The sequence below is a fragment of the Cervus elaphus genome, chromosome 25 (genome assembly GCF_910594005.1).
Source record: "Cervus elaphus chromosome 25, mCerEla1.1, whole genome shotgun sequence".
NCBI classification, from domain to species: Eukaryota; Metazoa; Chordata; class Mammalia; order Artiodactyla; family Cervidae; genus Cervus; species Cervus elaphus.
The window spans coordinates 10,283,845-10,300,952 of record NC_057839.1 but is presented as its reverse complement, the minus strand read 5'-3'; the positions used below and the strand labels follow the sequence as shown (position 1 = coordinate 10,300,952).

The following is a 17,108-nucleotide window of genomic DNA, read 5'->3' as shown; positions in this document are numbered from 1 at the left end:
TGCTTACACTATACTGTAGTTTTTCAACAGTATAGTGCAATAGCATTGTGTCTTAAAAATAGGTACATACCTTAATTTAAAAATTGTTTTCATTGTTTAGTCAGTAAGTCATGTCTGACTCTTTGTGACCCCATGGACTGTAGCCCACTACGCCTCTCTGTCCATGGAATTTCCCAGGCAAGAATACTGGAGTTGGTTGTGTTTCCTCCTCCATTTTAAAAATACTTTATTGGTGATAAATACAGATATCATCTAACAATACAGGGTTGCCACAAACTTTGGATTTGTAAAAAATCTGTGAAATGCAAGAAACTGAAGTACAATAAAGTGAGGTATACCTGTATTCTTAGGTTAAAATTTTCCTTGGCAATATAGTTGTCAGCTAGAATCATGAATTTTGGTAAAGTCAAGGCTAGATAGAGGAATTGGCCTATAACAGGGAACAGTCACATGAATAAAAAAGTCTGCAGCTATAAATAAAACACTGTTTAATTTGAGCCTTTCTGGTTTCATGGTGTTTTCTGAGCCTCTTAGCCTTCTGTGAAGTTTAGGTACTGATAGCTTATGGTAAAGGGTGTTGGATTTCTAATCGCCAAATAAGATTTAGCTTCTGGACCATGGACCAGCCTTGATCACTCAAGAGCTGTTGTGTAGCGGAGTTTTGGGACACAAAACTCCTACTGTTACCAAGGGAGTTATATACTTTTAAAATTAGCTATTCAGTTCAGTTAAGTCGCTCAGTCGTGTCCAACTCTTTGCGATCCCATGAATCGCAGCACGCCAGGCCTCCCTGTCCATCACCAACTCCTGGAGTTTACTCAAACTCATGTCCATCGAGTCTGTGATGCCATCCAGCCATCTCATCTTCTGTCGTCCCCTTCTCTTCCTGCCCCGAATCCTTCCCAGCATTAGGGTCTTTTCCAATGAGTCAGCTCTTCACATGAGGTGGCCAAAGTACTGGAGTTTCAGCTTCAGCATCAGTCCTTCCAGTGAACACCCAGGACTGACCTCCTTTACAATGGACTGGTTGGATCTCCTTGCAGTCCAGGGGACTCTCAAGAGTAGTCTCCAACACCACAGTTCAAAAGCATCAATTCTTTGGCGCTCAGCTTTCTTCACAGTCCAACTCTCACATCCATACATGACTACTGGAAAAACCATAGCCTTGACTAGACAGACCTTTGATAGCAATGTAATGTCTTTGCTTTTTAATATGTTATCTAGGTTGGTCATGACTTTCCTTCCGAGGAGTAAGCGTCTTTTAATTTGATGGCTGCAATCACCATCTGCAGTGATTTTGGAGCCCCAAAAAATAAAGTCTGACACTGTTTCCACTGTTTCCCCATCTATTTCCCATGAAATGATGGGGACCAGATGCCATGATCTTAGTTTTCTGAATGTTGAGCTTTAAGCCAACTTTTTCACTCTCCTCTTTCACTTTCATCAAGAGGCTTTTTAGTTCCTCTTCACTTTCTGCCATAAGGGTGGTGTCATCTGCATATCTGAGGTTACTGATATTTCTCCTGGCAATCTTGATTTCAGCTTGTGCTTCCTCCAGCCAGCGTTTCTCATGATGTACTCTGCATATAAGTTAAATAAGCAGGGTGACAATATACAGCCTTGACGTACTCCTTTTCCTATTTGGAACCAGTCTGTTGTTCCGTGTCCAGTTCTAACTGTTGCTTCCTGACCTGCATATAGGTTTCTCAAGAGGCAGGTCAGGTGGTCTGGTATTCCCATCTCTTTCAGAATTTTCCAATTTATTGCGATCCACACAGTCAAAGGCTTTGGCATAGTCAATAGAGCAGATTTAGTTTTTTACAATAAATCAAAAGAATGTCTCAAAGTTGTAAAAATTTTACCAGACCCACTCCCACAATTTACATTTTCGGATAACAGGATTAGAATTTAACAATAGAAAGATCCTACCAGACCAGGATTAGTCAGAAGGTTTTCAGGAAGGAGAAACTGTCCTGAAGCAGGATACATTGTTGTTATATAATCCCTAGTACAGAGTTTAAACTGAGTTATATGTTGTGTAATCATGAGTTCCAGGCTTAAAGAAAAAAAATCTTTTTATGTGATTAAGGAATGTAGAGGGAAAAAAAAAAAGTTTGTCCTTTCCTCCTCCTTGAGGACCCCAGGCCCCTCTCTCCTCAGGGGGACCCCTGGACTTCTTATCCCCCTGCCGAGGAATTGACTTTCTCAATACCCTCTAAAGTGCCTATAATATTTTATTATGAAAAGTCTTTCTTATAACGCTATAAATTTATTAAGGAACTGGAATTTTGTTTTCTTAAATCACTATTTTTTCTGTTTATCATACAAACACAAACACGGGTATGGGTACAATGAAGTTGTTTTTTTTTTTTTTTCATAGCAACAGGGATTTTTTTAAATCGAGCTTTTATTTTAGAGAATGTTACAGAGTGTAACATACTTAATTTTATTTGCCTTTTCTGGTTATGGTTCTATGTTTGGATAATGTATCTTTTATTTTCTCCTTTATAAATTAATGCAATAAATTATAAATTTTATTTTCCTCAGGTTTAGAGACGTTTAGCCAGTTGATTTATCAAGATTCTTATGGGACTGTAAGTATGATTATTGTATGTTACTAACATTATTGGGTAGACATAATAAAACATTCTATTGGAAAAATGTAAACTTTTTAGCTATTTATTGCTTCTTGAATGTTTATTCTCCCCAAGTGTGTCTCTTAGCTGGTAAATGTAGTTTTTACACTTTGTTTGGTTGTAAATTAATCTCTTATCCAGTACTTGCATAGACAGATGTAATCATCATTGAACTTGAGAAAATTCTAAAAATAAATAAAAGTTTTCTTTTGTCTTTTAGTTCATTGCCAATGAATCCAACATTGTAGATTCTCCAAGGTTTCCTCATAGAGGAGTTTTAATTGATACCTCTAGACACTTTCTGCCCGTTAAGATGATTTTGAAAACTCTGGTAGGTGATTGTTTAACTCCATTGTCTGCTCCTTCATGTCGTTACTGTATGTTGGTCACTGTGCTGTTGTGCCGGTTGGAACAAGGGATTCATTTCCATACACTAAGTCTATTTCCGTATAGTGAGTGTAAGCAGTGGGCTTTTCCCTCCCTTCCCTGAGATATATGTTTCCTCTGCTGAGAAGTGGAGGCTCCCCTCGGGAATCACCCTCTTGTTTTCATTGAGGTGGGAGAGAGGCTAACCCAGGATTCAGTCAGCATTGTTAAGAAAAACACTCAGTTTTAATGCTGCCTGTTGGCCCTCTATGTAAATCTCAACTGTCAAATCATGGGTCGAGACTTTTCTTTTTTTTTTTTTATTTTTTTTTTTATTTTTTTTATTTTTTTAAATTTTTTTATTAGTTGGAGGCTAATTACTTCACAACATTTCAGTGGGTTTTGTCATACATTGATATGAATCAGCCATAGATTTACACTTATTCCCCATCCCGATCCCCCCTCCCAGGGTCGAGACTTTTCATCAGGAATATATCACCTCTGGTTTCTGCTGCTGCTGTTGACTTAGTCCATCCGACTCTTGGGACCCCATGGACTGTAGCCCCCAGGCTGCTCTGTCCCTGGGATTTCCCAGGCAGGAATACCGGAGTGGGTTGCTCTTTTCTTCTCCAGTATCTCCAGTTATGGACCTTTAATTTTGTGACCTCCACTTACTGCTTTTTCAGTGGCCTAGAAAGGAATCTGAGAGCAGCTTTGTAACTAAGAAAGTGTTCCAAAGAAATATGGAACCTCAGGTGGTGGGCGCTGGGAAGCAGCGTTGACGTAACTCTCTCCTCTTACTGACGCTTTATGGGTTCATCCCTCCCATCACTGTCAGTTTGTGAGGATCAGGAAGTTTTCCTGTACCTTCGCCGAATCATTTATGAACATAGCCTGTTATAAAAAAGTTATTTTTACATTTGTATTTAAACCTTGATTTTTTTCTTCAGAAGACATTATTGTAATTTTTAATGAAAGAAATACAGGCTTAGTGTAGAAAAAAGTTTGAACACAGATATACATAAAATGGTGATCCCATAATCTCATTTACCAAAGACTAACATAAATTTTTACGTCCAGTTTATCTCATTTTAGACTTGAAGAATGAATTAATATGTGATTCTTTTTCTATTGAAATGTAGTTGACATACAATATTCTATTAGTTCCAGGTATACTAAATCATGGTTTGGCATTAGCGTACATTATGGAATGACCACCAGGATAAGTCTGGTATCCATCTATGCCCATATAGTTATCACAATATTATTACCTTCCCAGGGTTTATTTATCGTGTTTCTGGAGGTTCATTCCTCATAATCCTCTTCACCTGTTTTCACCCACCCCCTTACCCTCCTGGCAACCACTCTCTGTATTTGAGTCTGTTTTTGTTTCATTTTGCTTTTTAGGTTTCAGATGAGAGAGATCCTTGGTATTTGTCTTTCTCTGATGTAGCTCTGGTGTATTTAACATAATATCCTCTAGATTTACCCGTGTTGTCACAATGGCAAGATTTCATTTTTTTATGGCTGAGTCCACTCTGTTCTGATTGGAGAACTTAGTCTATTCACATTTAAAGTTATCACTGATGGATCTATACGTACTGCCATTCTGTTAATTGTTTTGGGTTGTTTCCATAGTTCTTTTTTGTTCCTTTTATCTTTTTTGCTCTCTTCCCTTGCCACATGATGGCTATCTTTAGTGTTATGTTTGGATTCCTTCCTTTGTGTGTGTACCTATTAATAGGTGTTTCGTTTGTAGTTACCATAAGGTTCATATATAACAGGCCCTGCCCCCTGTGGGGGGTGCTGCTCCATGGGTGGGCAGAGCTGGGCCCTGGGGCAGCTGCCTGTGGGACTGGCTTCGGGGACTGGCGCTGGCCTGTTGATGGGCAGTTAAGTGTCTAGAAGGAGGACTCCAAAACAGCAGATAACGTCACCAGTGTCAGCAAGCCCCCCAAAGTGGCTCCCTCTAGGGCTTTTGTTCCCAGGGGGATTCCCACTTGTCTCCTGCCTCTCTGGGAGGCTAAGATCAGCACGTGGTTCTGACCCAGGCTTCTTAAAAATTACTGCCTCTGCCTTGGGACTAAGAGCCTGTGAAATTTGAAAAGCACAATCTGTGTCTTGTAGCCCTTCAGCTCTCCCGTATTCAAGTCCTGCTGGCTTTCAATGCTAGAAGTTTTGGGGGGCTCACTGTCCCAGTGTTGGACCCCCGGTTTGCAGAGCCTGATACAGGTTCGGATTCCTCACCCCTTTGGGCAGAACCTCTACAGCTGTGTTCACCTCCCACTTATGGGTCATCTGCCCAGAACTGTGGGTCTTGACCCACCTACTTGTCTCCTTGTGTTTCTATCTTTATATCTTGAGTTGTGAAGAAATCTCTTCCGCTAGGTTTCAGGTGCTTCTCATCAATAGTTACTCTTAATAGTAATTTTGCTATTTATGGCAGGAGGTGAGGAAGAGGGCCTTCCTGCTCTGCCATCTTGCCCCATCATGAGGAGGGAGGCTGTATGTTCTGCTTCTCTGATAGGGAAAGTCTCTCCGCTTATTTTCCATTTTCTTCATATCATCTTTTATATTTTATATACATATTATATTGTTTACTCCTCCAGATTGTACATAAAATCGGTGTCAGTGCCCCCAAATTTCTGAGAATGTTAATTGGATTTGTGCTGTTTGTGTACTGAATTTCTTTCATTTGTAAGAAAGAGTTGGCACTCAAATCTCAGTACTGTGGGAATTGTAAATCCCATTTTTTTCCTCTGCTCTATTCCCAAACAACACAGTAGTGGTAGCCAAGAGCTACTGGGAATTTATGAGCTGGCTCTCTTCCAGTAGGGCAAAGTTAAAGTTTTAATTTATGATATGAATTATGTATAGGCTTTTTGAAAAGTGAAAAGAAATTTATACTTCTTCACATCCTTCCCTTGTTGAAAAGGAATTTTAAAAGGAAACAGACACATTGGGAACAATCCTGGATATAGATAAGTATTAATAAATTGGAATGTATATCTGTGGTATGTAATTATTTTTCCCTTTCCTCTCCCCACTGGGTTTGTTCTTGCTGAGTCTGCTTTTTTCTGTTATAGTCACTAGTTGGTTGTATGTTTATAGATTCCACATATAAGTGATATCACAGTTTTTATCTTTCTCTGTCTGACTGACTTTACTTGGTACAATGTCTTCCAAGTCCATCCATCTTGTAGATAGCAAAATTTCATTCTTTTCTATTGCAGAGTAGAATCCCATTGTATATACATACACTACATCTTTACCCATTCATCTGCTAATGAACACGTAGGTTGCTTCTGTATCTTGGCAATTGTAAATGATGCAGCTATGAACACTGGGGTGCATGCATCTTTTCAGATTAATTTTCTTGTTTTTGGGGGTTATGTATACCAAGAGGTGGAATTGCTGGGTCATATGGTAAGTTTTATTTTTAGTCTTTTGAGAAACCTCCAAACTGTTGACTGTACCAATGCACATTCCCATCAGGAGTTTACAAGGGCTCCCTTTTCTCCACATTCCCACCAACATTTGTTGTGTCCTTTTTGATAATAGCCATTCTGACAGGTATGAGTTGATAATCTCATTGTGGTTTAAAGGTATATAAATTTTCAACCTGTTCGCTTGCAGGATGCCATGGCTTTTAATAAGTTTAATGTTCTCCACTGGCACATCGTGGATGACCAGTCTTTCCCTTATCAGAGCATCACTTTTCCTGAATTAAGCAATAAAGTGAGTAATTCATGTTATTGTTGTTGGTGTACAAAAATTTTGGGTGTGGTTTCCTTAGAAGTTTGCAGCTTAAGTGTTTCCTATTATGGATAGAATTTAGGTGTAAATTCTATATTCATGGTTTAAAATTTTTAATACGCTATTGCTGAGCATTTTAGGTCCACAAAACTGGTCTGCTTTTGTAATTGTTATCATAAATGTAAACATTTATGGGGCTATACAAATAAAAATTTAAAAGCTTAATGGATGTAGGAGACCTGGAGCCTTTGTGATTAACATAAAGTTAAATAATTATATTTATCAAGTAGCCCAACTGTATAAGTGTTTTAAACAGAATTGTTCTCAATTCTGTAAATGACAACTTCTTTTCTCTCTAAAAAACTGTATGAAGTAGGGAATCTTGAGAGATAATGGCTTCTTCGTAGAGATAATGGCTCCTTCGTAGAAAATAATGGTAGTGTTAGAAGTGTTCAAACTGACTGAATTATAGACCAGTGAAGCGGGGAGCAAGCCTTGTCTCACTGGATCCCCTGTGCTACAGAGCTGGTCACTGACGGCAAGAGAGGCTGCCTGTGTCATGCAGAGTTGTAGTTATGAAGGGGCAGAGCCAAGATCCTAAGTTAGTCCTCTGGTCACAATTCCAAAGCTTTCCTTAAAGTTTTGATGTGTTTGGATTGAAATCCTAGCAGCACTCCTGTTCTTGTTTGCTTTTGATATGGAAAGCTTCAAACATATACAGAAGAAGAATTTAATGAATTCCCATTTCCTCATCACTCAGCTTCAATAATCAAGTAATGGCCAATCCTACAACACCTATATCCCCTCCACCATTATTTTGAAGGTTATCTCAGACATCATCTCTTATTAGTAAAAAGGCCTGTTTAAAAATAACTCATTATCAAAGCTAAAAATTTAGTAATAATCCAGATAGCCAATCATTATTCATGTTTCCCCAAGAGCCTTTTTCTTTAAAAAAATTTTTTTATTTGCAGTGGGATGCAAATAAACTCCATACATTGTGGTCAGTTAACATATCTGTTCTCTTTTGATCTATGGGTGCCCATCCCTGACCATGTCTTTTTATTTTTCTTTTAATTTATTATTTTCATTGAGGAAACGAAGTTCAATTTGTCCTGTAGTTTTCCACAATCTGGGTTTTGTTGATTGCCTTTCCAGTGTCAATTTGTTCTTCTGTCCCCTGTATTTGCTATAAACTTAGATCGGGTCTTAATCCAATACAGGTTTGTTGTTGGGGTTGGGGAAGGCAAGACTACTTTTTAAGGAGTTGATCATTTATTTATATTTGTATATTTATACCTTGAGAGATGTGCCATAGTAACACTTTGAATGGACCTTTATTTACCACTGATACTGAGTTCTAATTTTTCAAGTACATAAGACAGAACCAAAGGTAATCTTTAATTAAAAAAAAAAAAAAATCAGGGCATCTCAAGGGGAATTTTTACTGCTGGCAGTAATTAAAGTGATCTTGAATACCAACAGCTATGTTTTGTAATAATGTGTGAATTTTGATTCTAAAACTGACAAGGGCAATATATTAGGAATTTTCACTTTGGAGTTGAACATTCTATTTCTGTTTTGTTATACAGTCACATGAGGTTGAAATAGTGTGATGGCAGACATTGCTTAAACAAGGTGCTGGTAGAGATAGATAGTTCTGTCATTAAATCTGAAATTAACCCAAAGTGTGCTGAGAGCTTACTGATAAGATGCAGTAAACAGATAATTTAAAGGAGTCATCCAACATCACATAAGACTTTAATACTTCGTGATACCTGAAAAGTCTGCTGGCAGATGTCAGAGTACAACAGAACTGTAAACAGCTCATACATTTTAATTTTAATAAACGTGACTTTTACAGGGAAGCTATTCTTTGTCTCATGTTTATACACCAAACGATGTCCGTACAGTGATAGAATATGCCCGATTACGAGGGATTCGCGTCCTGCCAGAATTTGATAGCCCTGGACATACGGCGTCTTGGGGAAAAGGTAAGGAGTGTGTTTTATGAGTCGAGAAAAGTGAACATGTGTGCTCCTGCGTCTCACGACTTGGTGTTTGCTTATTTTGTTATTACTTGTGATTTGCACAAAGGTAGCACTATTGATGGTTGTAATTCAGTAACTATTATATGTCTGTTGTGAGCAGGTCGCTGTATCTAGGCATTGCCTAAAGTATAAACACAAGGGATAAAAGAAAACAAGAAATGATTACAAGTAGAATGTGATATGTGAATTAAACAGTTACATTTAAGCAGTGAAGGAAGTAACACCTAAATTGTTGTTGAGAGATCAAAGAACATATTCATGTTTCTGGTAGCGGGAATAGCAGGAAAGGCATTTAGCTGGAGGACAGTGCATGAGAGTTGCCATGCCCTTCTCCAGCGGATCTTCCCAACCCCTGACTGAACCCATGTCTCCCGCACTGCAGGTGAATTCTTTACCATCTGAGCCACAGGGAAGCCGATGAGTACTGCAGTGGTAGCCTGTCTCCAGTGGGTAGTACTGGAGAAGGGTCTCCAGGGGATCTTTCCGATTCAGGAATCAAACCAGGGTCTCCTGCATTGCAGGTGGATTCTTCACTGCTGGGTGCTTAAGAACTGCTTCTGGAGCTAGACTGCCTAGGACTGGAGTCCTGCTTCTGGCACTTAGGCTTCCCTGCTGGCTCAGATGGTAAAGAATCTGCCTACAATGCTGGAGACCCAGGTTTTATCCCTGGGAGGTGAAGATCCCTTGGAGAAGGGCATGGCAACCCACTCCAGTATTCTTGCCTGGAGAATTCTGTGGACAGAGGACTCTGGCAGGCTACAGTCCATGGGTTGCAAAGATTCGGACACGAATGAGCAACTTAGCACTTTCACTTTTCATTTTCTCACATTTATAAACTGAGTGACCTTGGGCAAGTTATAGAACATCTCATTCAGAGACTTCTCATCTCTAAAACTTGGCGACTGGCTGACTCCAGCAGGAGGGGACGAGAGACTAGGTGGGATGGGGGCTCACGGACCAGGATGTGGAAATTGGGAAGCTGCAGAAGGAGTTTGGGGCAGAGACTGTGGTTTCTGCTGGATTGTATTTTTTTAATTGTATTTATTTGGGTTGTGCTGGGTCTTTGTGCTATGCAGGCTTTTCCCTGGTTGTAGCGCGTGGGGGCTCCTCTGCTCGCGGCAGGCGGGCTCGGGGGTTGTGGCACAGGGGCCTACTTGCTCCGCATACGGGATCTTCCCAGACCAGGGATCGAACCTGTGTCTCCTGCATTGGCAGGCAGATTCTCTTCCTCTGACCCATTGGGGAAGCCCTGTTGGAGTATATTTGAAGTGAAGCTAATTGTGTTCAGCAGGGAATTTGAAATACAGTTTGAAACTTGAGGAAAAGGATTGGGGCAAGCTGAAGATTTGGGAGCCCTTAATATTTGAGATAGTATCTGAAATGGATAAAATCTCAGAGAGGCTGATGGAAATGGAAAGAAAGTGGGACAGGGGCAGTATTCAGAAATTAATTCTCCCTTTTCTTATCTGAAGAAATTACCAAAGTAACTCTTAGTAAACACGCTTATCTTTTTCTGTATAAAATCTCTTACATATATCTTCAACAAAATAAAGTAATATAATCATGTGCAAAGTCTTGTCTTTGTGACTGAACTACTACTTCAGCAAAGATTCTCCATGTTTCCTTCTAGGCCAGAAAGACATCCTGACTCCATGTTATCATGCAACAGAGCCATCTGGGACCTTTGGACCTATAAACCCTATTTTGAATTCAACTTACAGCTTCCTGTCTAAACTTTTCAAAGAAATTAGTACTGTGTTTCCAGATGAGTTCATTCATCTGGGAGGAGATGAAGTAAATTTTGATTGTTGGTATGAAAATCTGTTAACTGCCCCCCACCCCCCCCCGCCCCTTTTTAAAACCTGTTATCTTTGAAGTAAGTGTAGAGGTGTCCATGTGAAAAGGGAAGACTTGGGGGAACATCTCTGTGAGGTGTTAATCTAACAGCACAACTCCTAAGAGGGTGAATTGTTTACATAATTTGCATACGGATGCTATTGACAGAAGCCTGTAGGAAGAATTAAGATGCAGAAGAAAATGGGGATTAAAAAAAAAACTAAATACAGAACAAGAATAGCTTTAGTGAAGAGGGTAATGATTAAGTGGGAGAGATTTTTCTAGTGAAAGTCTTCTGTGCAAATAGCCTGAGATGGAAGAAAGACATGGGAGTTTAGGGAAAGCCATTTTTACAGGATATCACCTTCTAAAAAAATTATTTGCAGTGGAAAGGTAAGATAACTCATAATTAAATTTTAGGCTTATTTTTTAGGTATAATTAGGCTTATTTTAGGCATAATTGGGCTTATTTTACTCTTTACAACTTTAATACATTTCCATGTGTATAAATGATGTTGGGGATATATGTTGCTTTAAAAAGATTGGGCATATTGAACTTTTAATGAAATTTTAATCACTGTTTCTGTTTAAGGGAGTCCAATCCAGCAGTCCTGAATTTCATGATGAACAAAGGCTTTGGCAAAAATTTTAAGAAACTACAATCTTTCTATATGCAGATGTAAGTTACTTGAAAGCCTACTTGTTTTTATTTGATCAGTGCCTTTTGTAAAAGTTTAAGCTCTTATTTAGGAGGTCCAACCAGTCCATATTAAAGGAAATCAGTTCTGAATATTCACTGGAAGGACTGATGTTGAAGCTGAAACTCCAGTACTTTGGCCACCTGATGAGAAGAGCTGACTCATTTGAAAAGACCCTGATGCTGGGAAAGATTGAAGGCGGGAGGAGAAGACAGAGGGTGAGATGGTTGGATGGCATCACCAACTCAGTGGACATGAGTTTGAGTACTCTGGGATTTAGTGATGGACAGGGAAGCCTGATGTGCAGCAGTCCATGGGGTCACAGAGAGTCGGACACGACTGAGTGATTGAACTGAAGCTCTTATCTAGTACTATTTTATATTCTCATTTTCTCTTCATTCCTTTTCAAAGTGTACATGTTATAATCTTTGTTACACAAAGTACAGATAAAAATCATAAAGGAGGGTGCAGTACCCATTATTTTCTCTAAATCAGTAACATGGTGACTCTAATCCTTCTGCAGTAACGGTTGAGACATAGGGTGGTAATGGTTAACCTGTTCTGTGAGCTCAGCTGAAAACCCAGGCTACCCTGTGAAGGCTTCGTCACCATCTAGCTCCTGGAATTCATTTTGTCAACTCCAGCGCTGCTTTTACTTTATACCTGTGCTATCTGGTATGGCAGCCACAACCACATGTGGCTGTTTGTATTTAAATTGTACTTGAAGAAAATTAAAAACTCAGTTCCTCAGTCACATTAGCCACATTTCACATGCTCCGCAGCCAACAGCTAGATGTGACTAGTGCTACCATATTGGAAAGTGCACACATAGAACATTTCCATCCCTGCAGATAAAGATCTACCCGACAGTGCTGCCCTTTGGTAAAGAGTAGTAAACTTATTTTGTAAAGAGCCAGATAATAAGTGTTGGCGACTTCACGGGGCACATGTGGTTTAATCGGCTTCCCCGATGGCTCAGCAGTGAAGAATCTGCCTGCAGTGCATGAGATGTGGGTTTGATCCCTGGGTCAGGAAGATCTCCCGGAAGAGTAAATCATAACCTACTCGGGTATTCTTGCCTGGACAGTCCCATGGACAGAGGAGCATGGTGGGCTACAGTCCATGGGGTCGCAAAGAGTCAGCCATGACTGAGCAAGCATGCTGCATACTTTAAAAATATTTTTTAAAGTGTGCTTTACCATGGGGTTGCAAAGAGTGGGATACGACTGAGCGACTTCAGTTCACTTTACCAATGTAAAAAGGGGCTTCCTTGGGGCTCAGCTGGTAAAGAATCCACCAGCAATGCAGGAGACCTGGGTTTGATCCCTGGGTTGGGAAGATCCCTTGGAGAAGGGAAAGCCTACCTACTCTAACACTCTGGCGTGGAGAATTCTATGGACTGTATAGTCAGTGGGGTTGCAAAGAGTCGGACACGACTGAGCGACTTTCACTTTACAAATATAAACACCATTCTCAGCTCATGAGCCACACAAAAACATTCTGCAGGGTAGTTTGCCAACCCCTGCATTGAGCAGGTCCAGATTCTAGCCTTTTCCTGTTTAGCCTTTTGCATGATGCAGTCTGATTTTCTTGACCTTTTTTTTTAATCCTGCATAACACCCAGCGTTGTCTGAGTATCAGGAGATAATTTGTGAATTGACTGTCAGCACTGTTGGAAGTTACTTAGGTGCTGTCACAGGACGGTTTCTAGTTTCCTTTATTCTAAGGTCCTCATGAGATTATCCAGGATTGCTGTTTGTACACTTCCTTGTGAATTGCCACATCGTCCTAGCTTTGGGGCATGCTTAGCTGATTCATTCTGCAAATGACTGTTGAACCCTCCTGTTGTGTCAGAAAGAACCACAGGGGTCACCACCAAACTTAGCTTGTTCTGCTATAAAGTTGGGTTGTACTGAAAGGCTTCCCAGGTGGCGCTAGTGGTAAAGAACCTGCCTGCCAATGCAGGAGACACAAGAGACATGGGGTCGATTTCTGAGTTGGGAAGATCCCCTGGAGGAGGGCATGGCAACCCACTCCAGTATTCTTGCCTGGAGAATCCCATGGACAGAGGACCTGGTGGGCTACAGTCCATGGGGTCACAGACAGTCGGACACAGAAGCAACTTCGCATGCGCATACTGAAAGGCATCTGTCAGTGCTGCAGTCTTTGGTATAAAATGTGCATTCTTTACACACATTGCTAAGGTTGTGATCTGAAATAACTTTGTAATTTGTTTCAATGGTAGGGTTTTGGATATGATTTCAGCCATGAACAAGAGACCCATAGTCTGGCAAGAGGTTTATGATGATGAAGGCAAGGTGAGAGGTTACTAATACTGCGTGTGGCTCTGATAATATGAGACCTAATACTCTAACACCTTGGATGGAAGGAACTCTAAGCTTTCCCTGTAATGTTGGGGGAAGTCAGCTTACCTTTCAGTTTAACCTGCTGTTAGGCAAGAGCCGCACGCTGACACCAATGATCATGGTGTTTATTTGATTTCTTCCATTTACTTCATTCTTCAGTGCTGCCTCCTCTCATCTCTGCCATCTCCCTTCCTCCCTCTCCGTCTCATTCTTAGTAACAAATTGAAGTACTTTGAAAAATGTTCCGTTTTTCAGAAGGGCAGAACAAACAGATAAGAATGAGTCTTTATTGCTGTTAAGGTAACCTTCGTTTTAAGTATCACTGTCAAGTACACTTTTTATTTTAAATGGCATTTCTCTCTGACATTATCAGAATTCTTTATTTTCCTTTGGGGCAACTGAAAATTTGAAAGTCCAGCTACTTGTATTATCTTTCCAAAAGGGTTAGTGGGATCCTCTAAGTTCCAAAGTAAAATAGTGTGGTACAAATGGGACTAAAGCTTCAATTCATTATTCCCACATGGTATTGAATATAGACAAAAGGTAAAAAGTTAAATATCAAACCTTAAGGTTTGATGAAATGTCCAAGTCCTTATTACAAATAGCATTAGATATTACCTTAAAGAAGAAAGGGGAAAGAAGAAAACGTTGCTTTGTCAAGGATCTTAGAGAGTTAGTTATTAGGTACAGTGTCAGACTTTTACTTTCATCTGCTGTAGTTGCGAGACTTAATAATATGTACTTCAATTTGTAACTTTATTAGCTTATACCAGGCACAGTAGTTCAAGTATGGAAAATGGACAGCTTCTCTATGGAACTAAATAACATTACAGCAGCTGGCTTCCCTGTGATCATTTCTGCTCCTTGGTACTTAGATGTGATCAGTTACGGACAAGACTGGAGACATTACTACTCTGTGGAGCCTCTTGACTTTGAGGGTAAGTGAAGCAACGACCCTTAGTGGACATGTTCGGTTTTTCAACCGCTCCCCTCCCTCCGGGAATCTTTACCTAGGTACCACCTATTATCCTCCCTTTATGTTTGATCCTTGATTTTCCTTGTGTATAATCCAACAGACTGAATTCAGTATCATTTTAAACTTTGTGAAAGAAACTGTATTCTTTCCTAATGAAAGAACTTCAAAAGTAAGATTCCCTTACACTGACATGACTTGTCACCATGCATTTAAAGATGCCTACTGCATGAGCCTTGTCTCTCCCCTGAGCTTTCTCTGCGATGTCAGACACCTAAGTAGGGATCGCGTCCTGTTCGGTGGCTTCCGGGTTCTGAGGAGGAGGCATCCTTGGGGATGGGCATGTCTGAGTGGTGGGGCTCCAGGCTCTCAAACCCCCTTAAGAACAGTTCTGCTTTGTCCAGTTTTGTACACTAGACTTTTACAATTTCCTTTGAGGAAAAGTGTTCCGGTGTTTAAAAAGTATCAAAACTGCAGGTCTGTCAGGAACTGTTTCTCTAAAAGCATTTTCTGAGAATCAAAAAGTCGTAATTACTGTCGATACCTAGCTTCTTTGAATACCAAGAGATAGGTTCTGAAGGCAGGAGTGGTGGTCACGAGCATAGTCCACCTTGCATTCCTTGGCACACTATCTGCAGGCAACCAGGGGAAGTGCTTCTGGTGTCCAAATAAGTTTGCATAAAACCAAAATAGAATGGTCTCTTTACTACTGGCCTGCTACATTAGTCGACACACGCTAACAAACACTCTGAACCACGGGGTCAGTTGTGGCAATAAAGTTTCCGACCAATTTTTGTGCCACAGCTGTGAACTTCTCCCAAGGTCCTCCTGACTCCGAGAGAGAAACCTTGCCCCAGGCTAACACTGGAAATCAGCACCGGCTCTGTATGTGAGCCTCAAGTTGCAACTACCTAACTTATACCACTGATTGTAATCTAGGTACTCCAGAACAGAAACAGCTTGTCATTGGTGGAGAAGCCTGCCTGTGGGGAGAGTATGTGGATGCAACTAATCTTACTCCAAGATTATGGTATGGAATCTAAGGAAGGACATGTGAATTAAGGTGCCTGAGTTTCTCTTCTCCACCCAAGCAGGAAAGCACTAGAAATTTGCCCAAGTGTGTGATTTGCTTCTTGAAGAAAACATTAATTTAAACTGCCTTGGGGGATATGTGGTTTAAATTTTAGGCCTCGGGCGAGTGCTGTTAGTGAGAGACTCTGGAGTCCCCCAGAAGTCACAGACCTAGAGGATGCCTACAGGAGACTAACAAGACACCGCTGCAGAATGGTCAAGTAAGACACATTTGTCAGGCTAGGATACTGTTAAGTACAGGGTGATTTTTAACCTTATTTAGTGTTAGCTAGCTTATTGGGATTTTTTTTCTTTTTGCTATAAACAGAAATGTACATGACTTAAGAGGTAGTGATCTAATTAGGAAAAATTGGCAACTGTTTCTCCATTAATTATGAATCTCTCCTCAGTAATTTGTGGTATGGTTTAGTGATTCTGACTTGAGCTACTAAGTTTCTTAAGACAGAGGTGAATTACATCAGTCTAAAACATCTTTTGTTTATACTTGTCCTACAGACGAGGAATAGCTGCACAACCTCTCTTTACTGGCTATTGTGACCATGAGGGCAGAATGTAAAAACGAGCTGAAACAGAAGAAAATATGGGAAAAGAGTCCACAGTCAATCCTTACTACAATCAACCCGATTTTAAAAATCATGTTTTTGAATAAACATCTTTTTATTGATTGAACCTCCATCTTATTATACTGACATCTTTCTTGTGACAGAAGTGTAAAATCAGCCAACCGAAAACCTTGTGATATCTATCACTCAGTGTATTCCAAAAGACTGAATCTTAACTGCCAACAGTAATAATTTCCTAGATACACAATACAGTTCAGGTACATTAACCTTCAACATCACAGCACGTTTCTCATGCTATAAAGTAGAATGACCAGCACCAGTGCCACTGTCTGTTCAAGTTCTCCCTTAAAGTGTTCTTACTGAAAACGAAGTAGGTAGGTGCTCCTGAGTTTCTCTCCAAGGACTTAGGACAAGCCACTTCTCTGGCTGAGCAGCGTACTTTGGTCTTGAGGATTCATGGCTTGATAATTAGACAGCTCTAAGGAAAAAGTAGCTGAGCCTGATGTTAACGTTCGAAGCACAGTTGAATAACCCTAATCAAAATAATTTAAGTTAGTTATCTCTGCAAAGTTAAGCCTCAAATCTCTCCCTGCACATCTTTTGACCATTATCAGGAAAAACTTGCTAAGTACTGTGAGGACAGAAAACCAGGAGTGGGGGTATGCTTCAGAAGTATTCCGCAGTCCCAGCGTTTGGTAAAAGGCTCTGCTGGTGCTCAGATGCCTGTCCTAGAGCAGGAGAGGCTGGCGGGGAAAAGAATGGCAAGAAGAA

The 17,108-nt window shown here is 40.3% G+C and overlaps 2 protein-coding genes across 6 annotated transcripts in view; one reads left to right on the top strand and one right to left on the bottom strand.

Annotated features, from left to right (window-relative positions):
• The window catches only part of HEXB (hexosaminidase subunit beta), a 32,110-nt gene extending 15,667 nt beyond the window's left edge, over positions 1-16,443 (top strand). The window contains exons 4-14 of the mRNA XM_043887881.1: positions 2,548-2,594; positions 2,857-2,967; positions 6,639-6,740; positions 8,623-8,752; positions 10,440-10,620; positions 11,238-11,324; positions 13,589-13,661; positions 14,473-14,647; positions 15,622-15,712; positions 15,870-15,974; positions 16,270-16,443. Coding sequence (XP_043743816.1) covers positions 2,548-2,594; positions 2,857-2,967; positions 6,639-6,740; positions 8,623-8,752; positions 10,440-10,620; positions 11,238-11,324; positions 13,589-13,661; positions 14,473-14,647; positions 15,622-15,712; positions 15,870-15,974; positions 16,270-16,330 — 1,163 coding nt within the window. The 3' untranslated portion in view covers positions 16,331-16,443. The remainder of the gene's footprint in view (positions 1-2,547; positions 2,595-2,856; positions 2,968-6,638; positions 6,741-8,622; positions 8,753-10,439; positions 10,621-11,237; positions 11,325-13,588; positions 13,662-14,472; positions 14,648-15,621; positions 15,713-15,869; positions 15,975-16,269) is intronic.
• Positions 16,408-17,108, bottom strand: part of GFM2 (GTP dependent ribosome recycling factor mitochondrial 2) — a 48,693-nt gene continuing 47,992 nt past the window's right edge. For all 5 annotated transcript variants that reach the window (XM_043887868.1, XM_043887867.1, XM_043887869.1 and 2 more), the window contains one exon: positions 16,408-16,870. In XM_043887868.1, the coding sequence (XP_043743803.1) occupies positions 16,742-16,870 (129 nt within the window). In that variant the 3' untranslated portion in view covers positions 16,408-16,741. The remainder of the gene's footprint in view (positions 16,871-17,108) is intronic.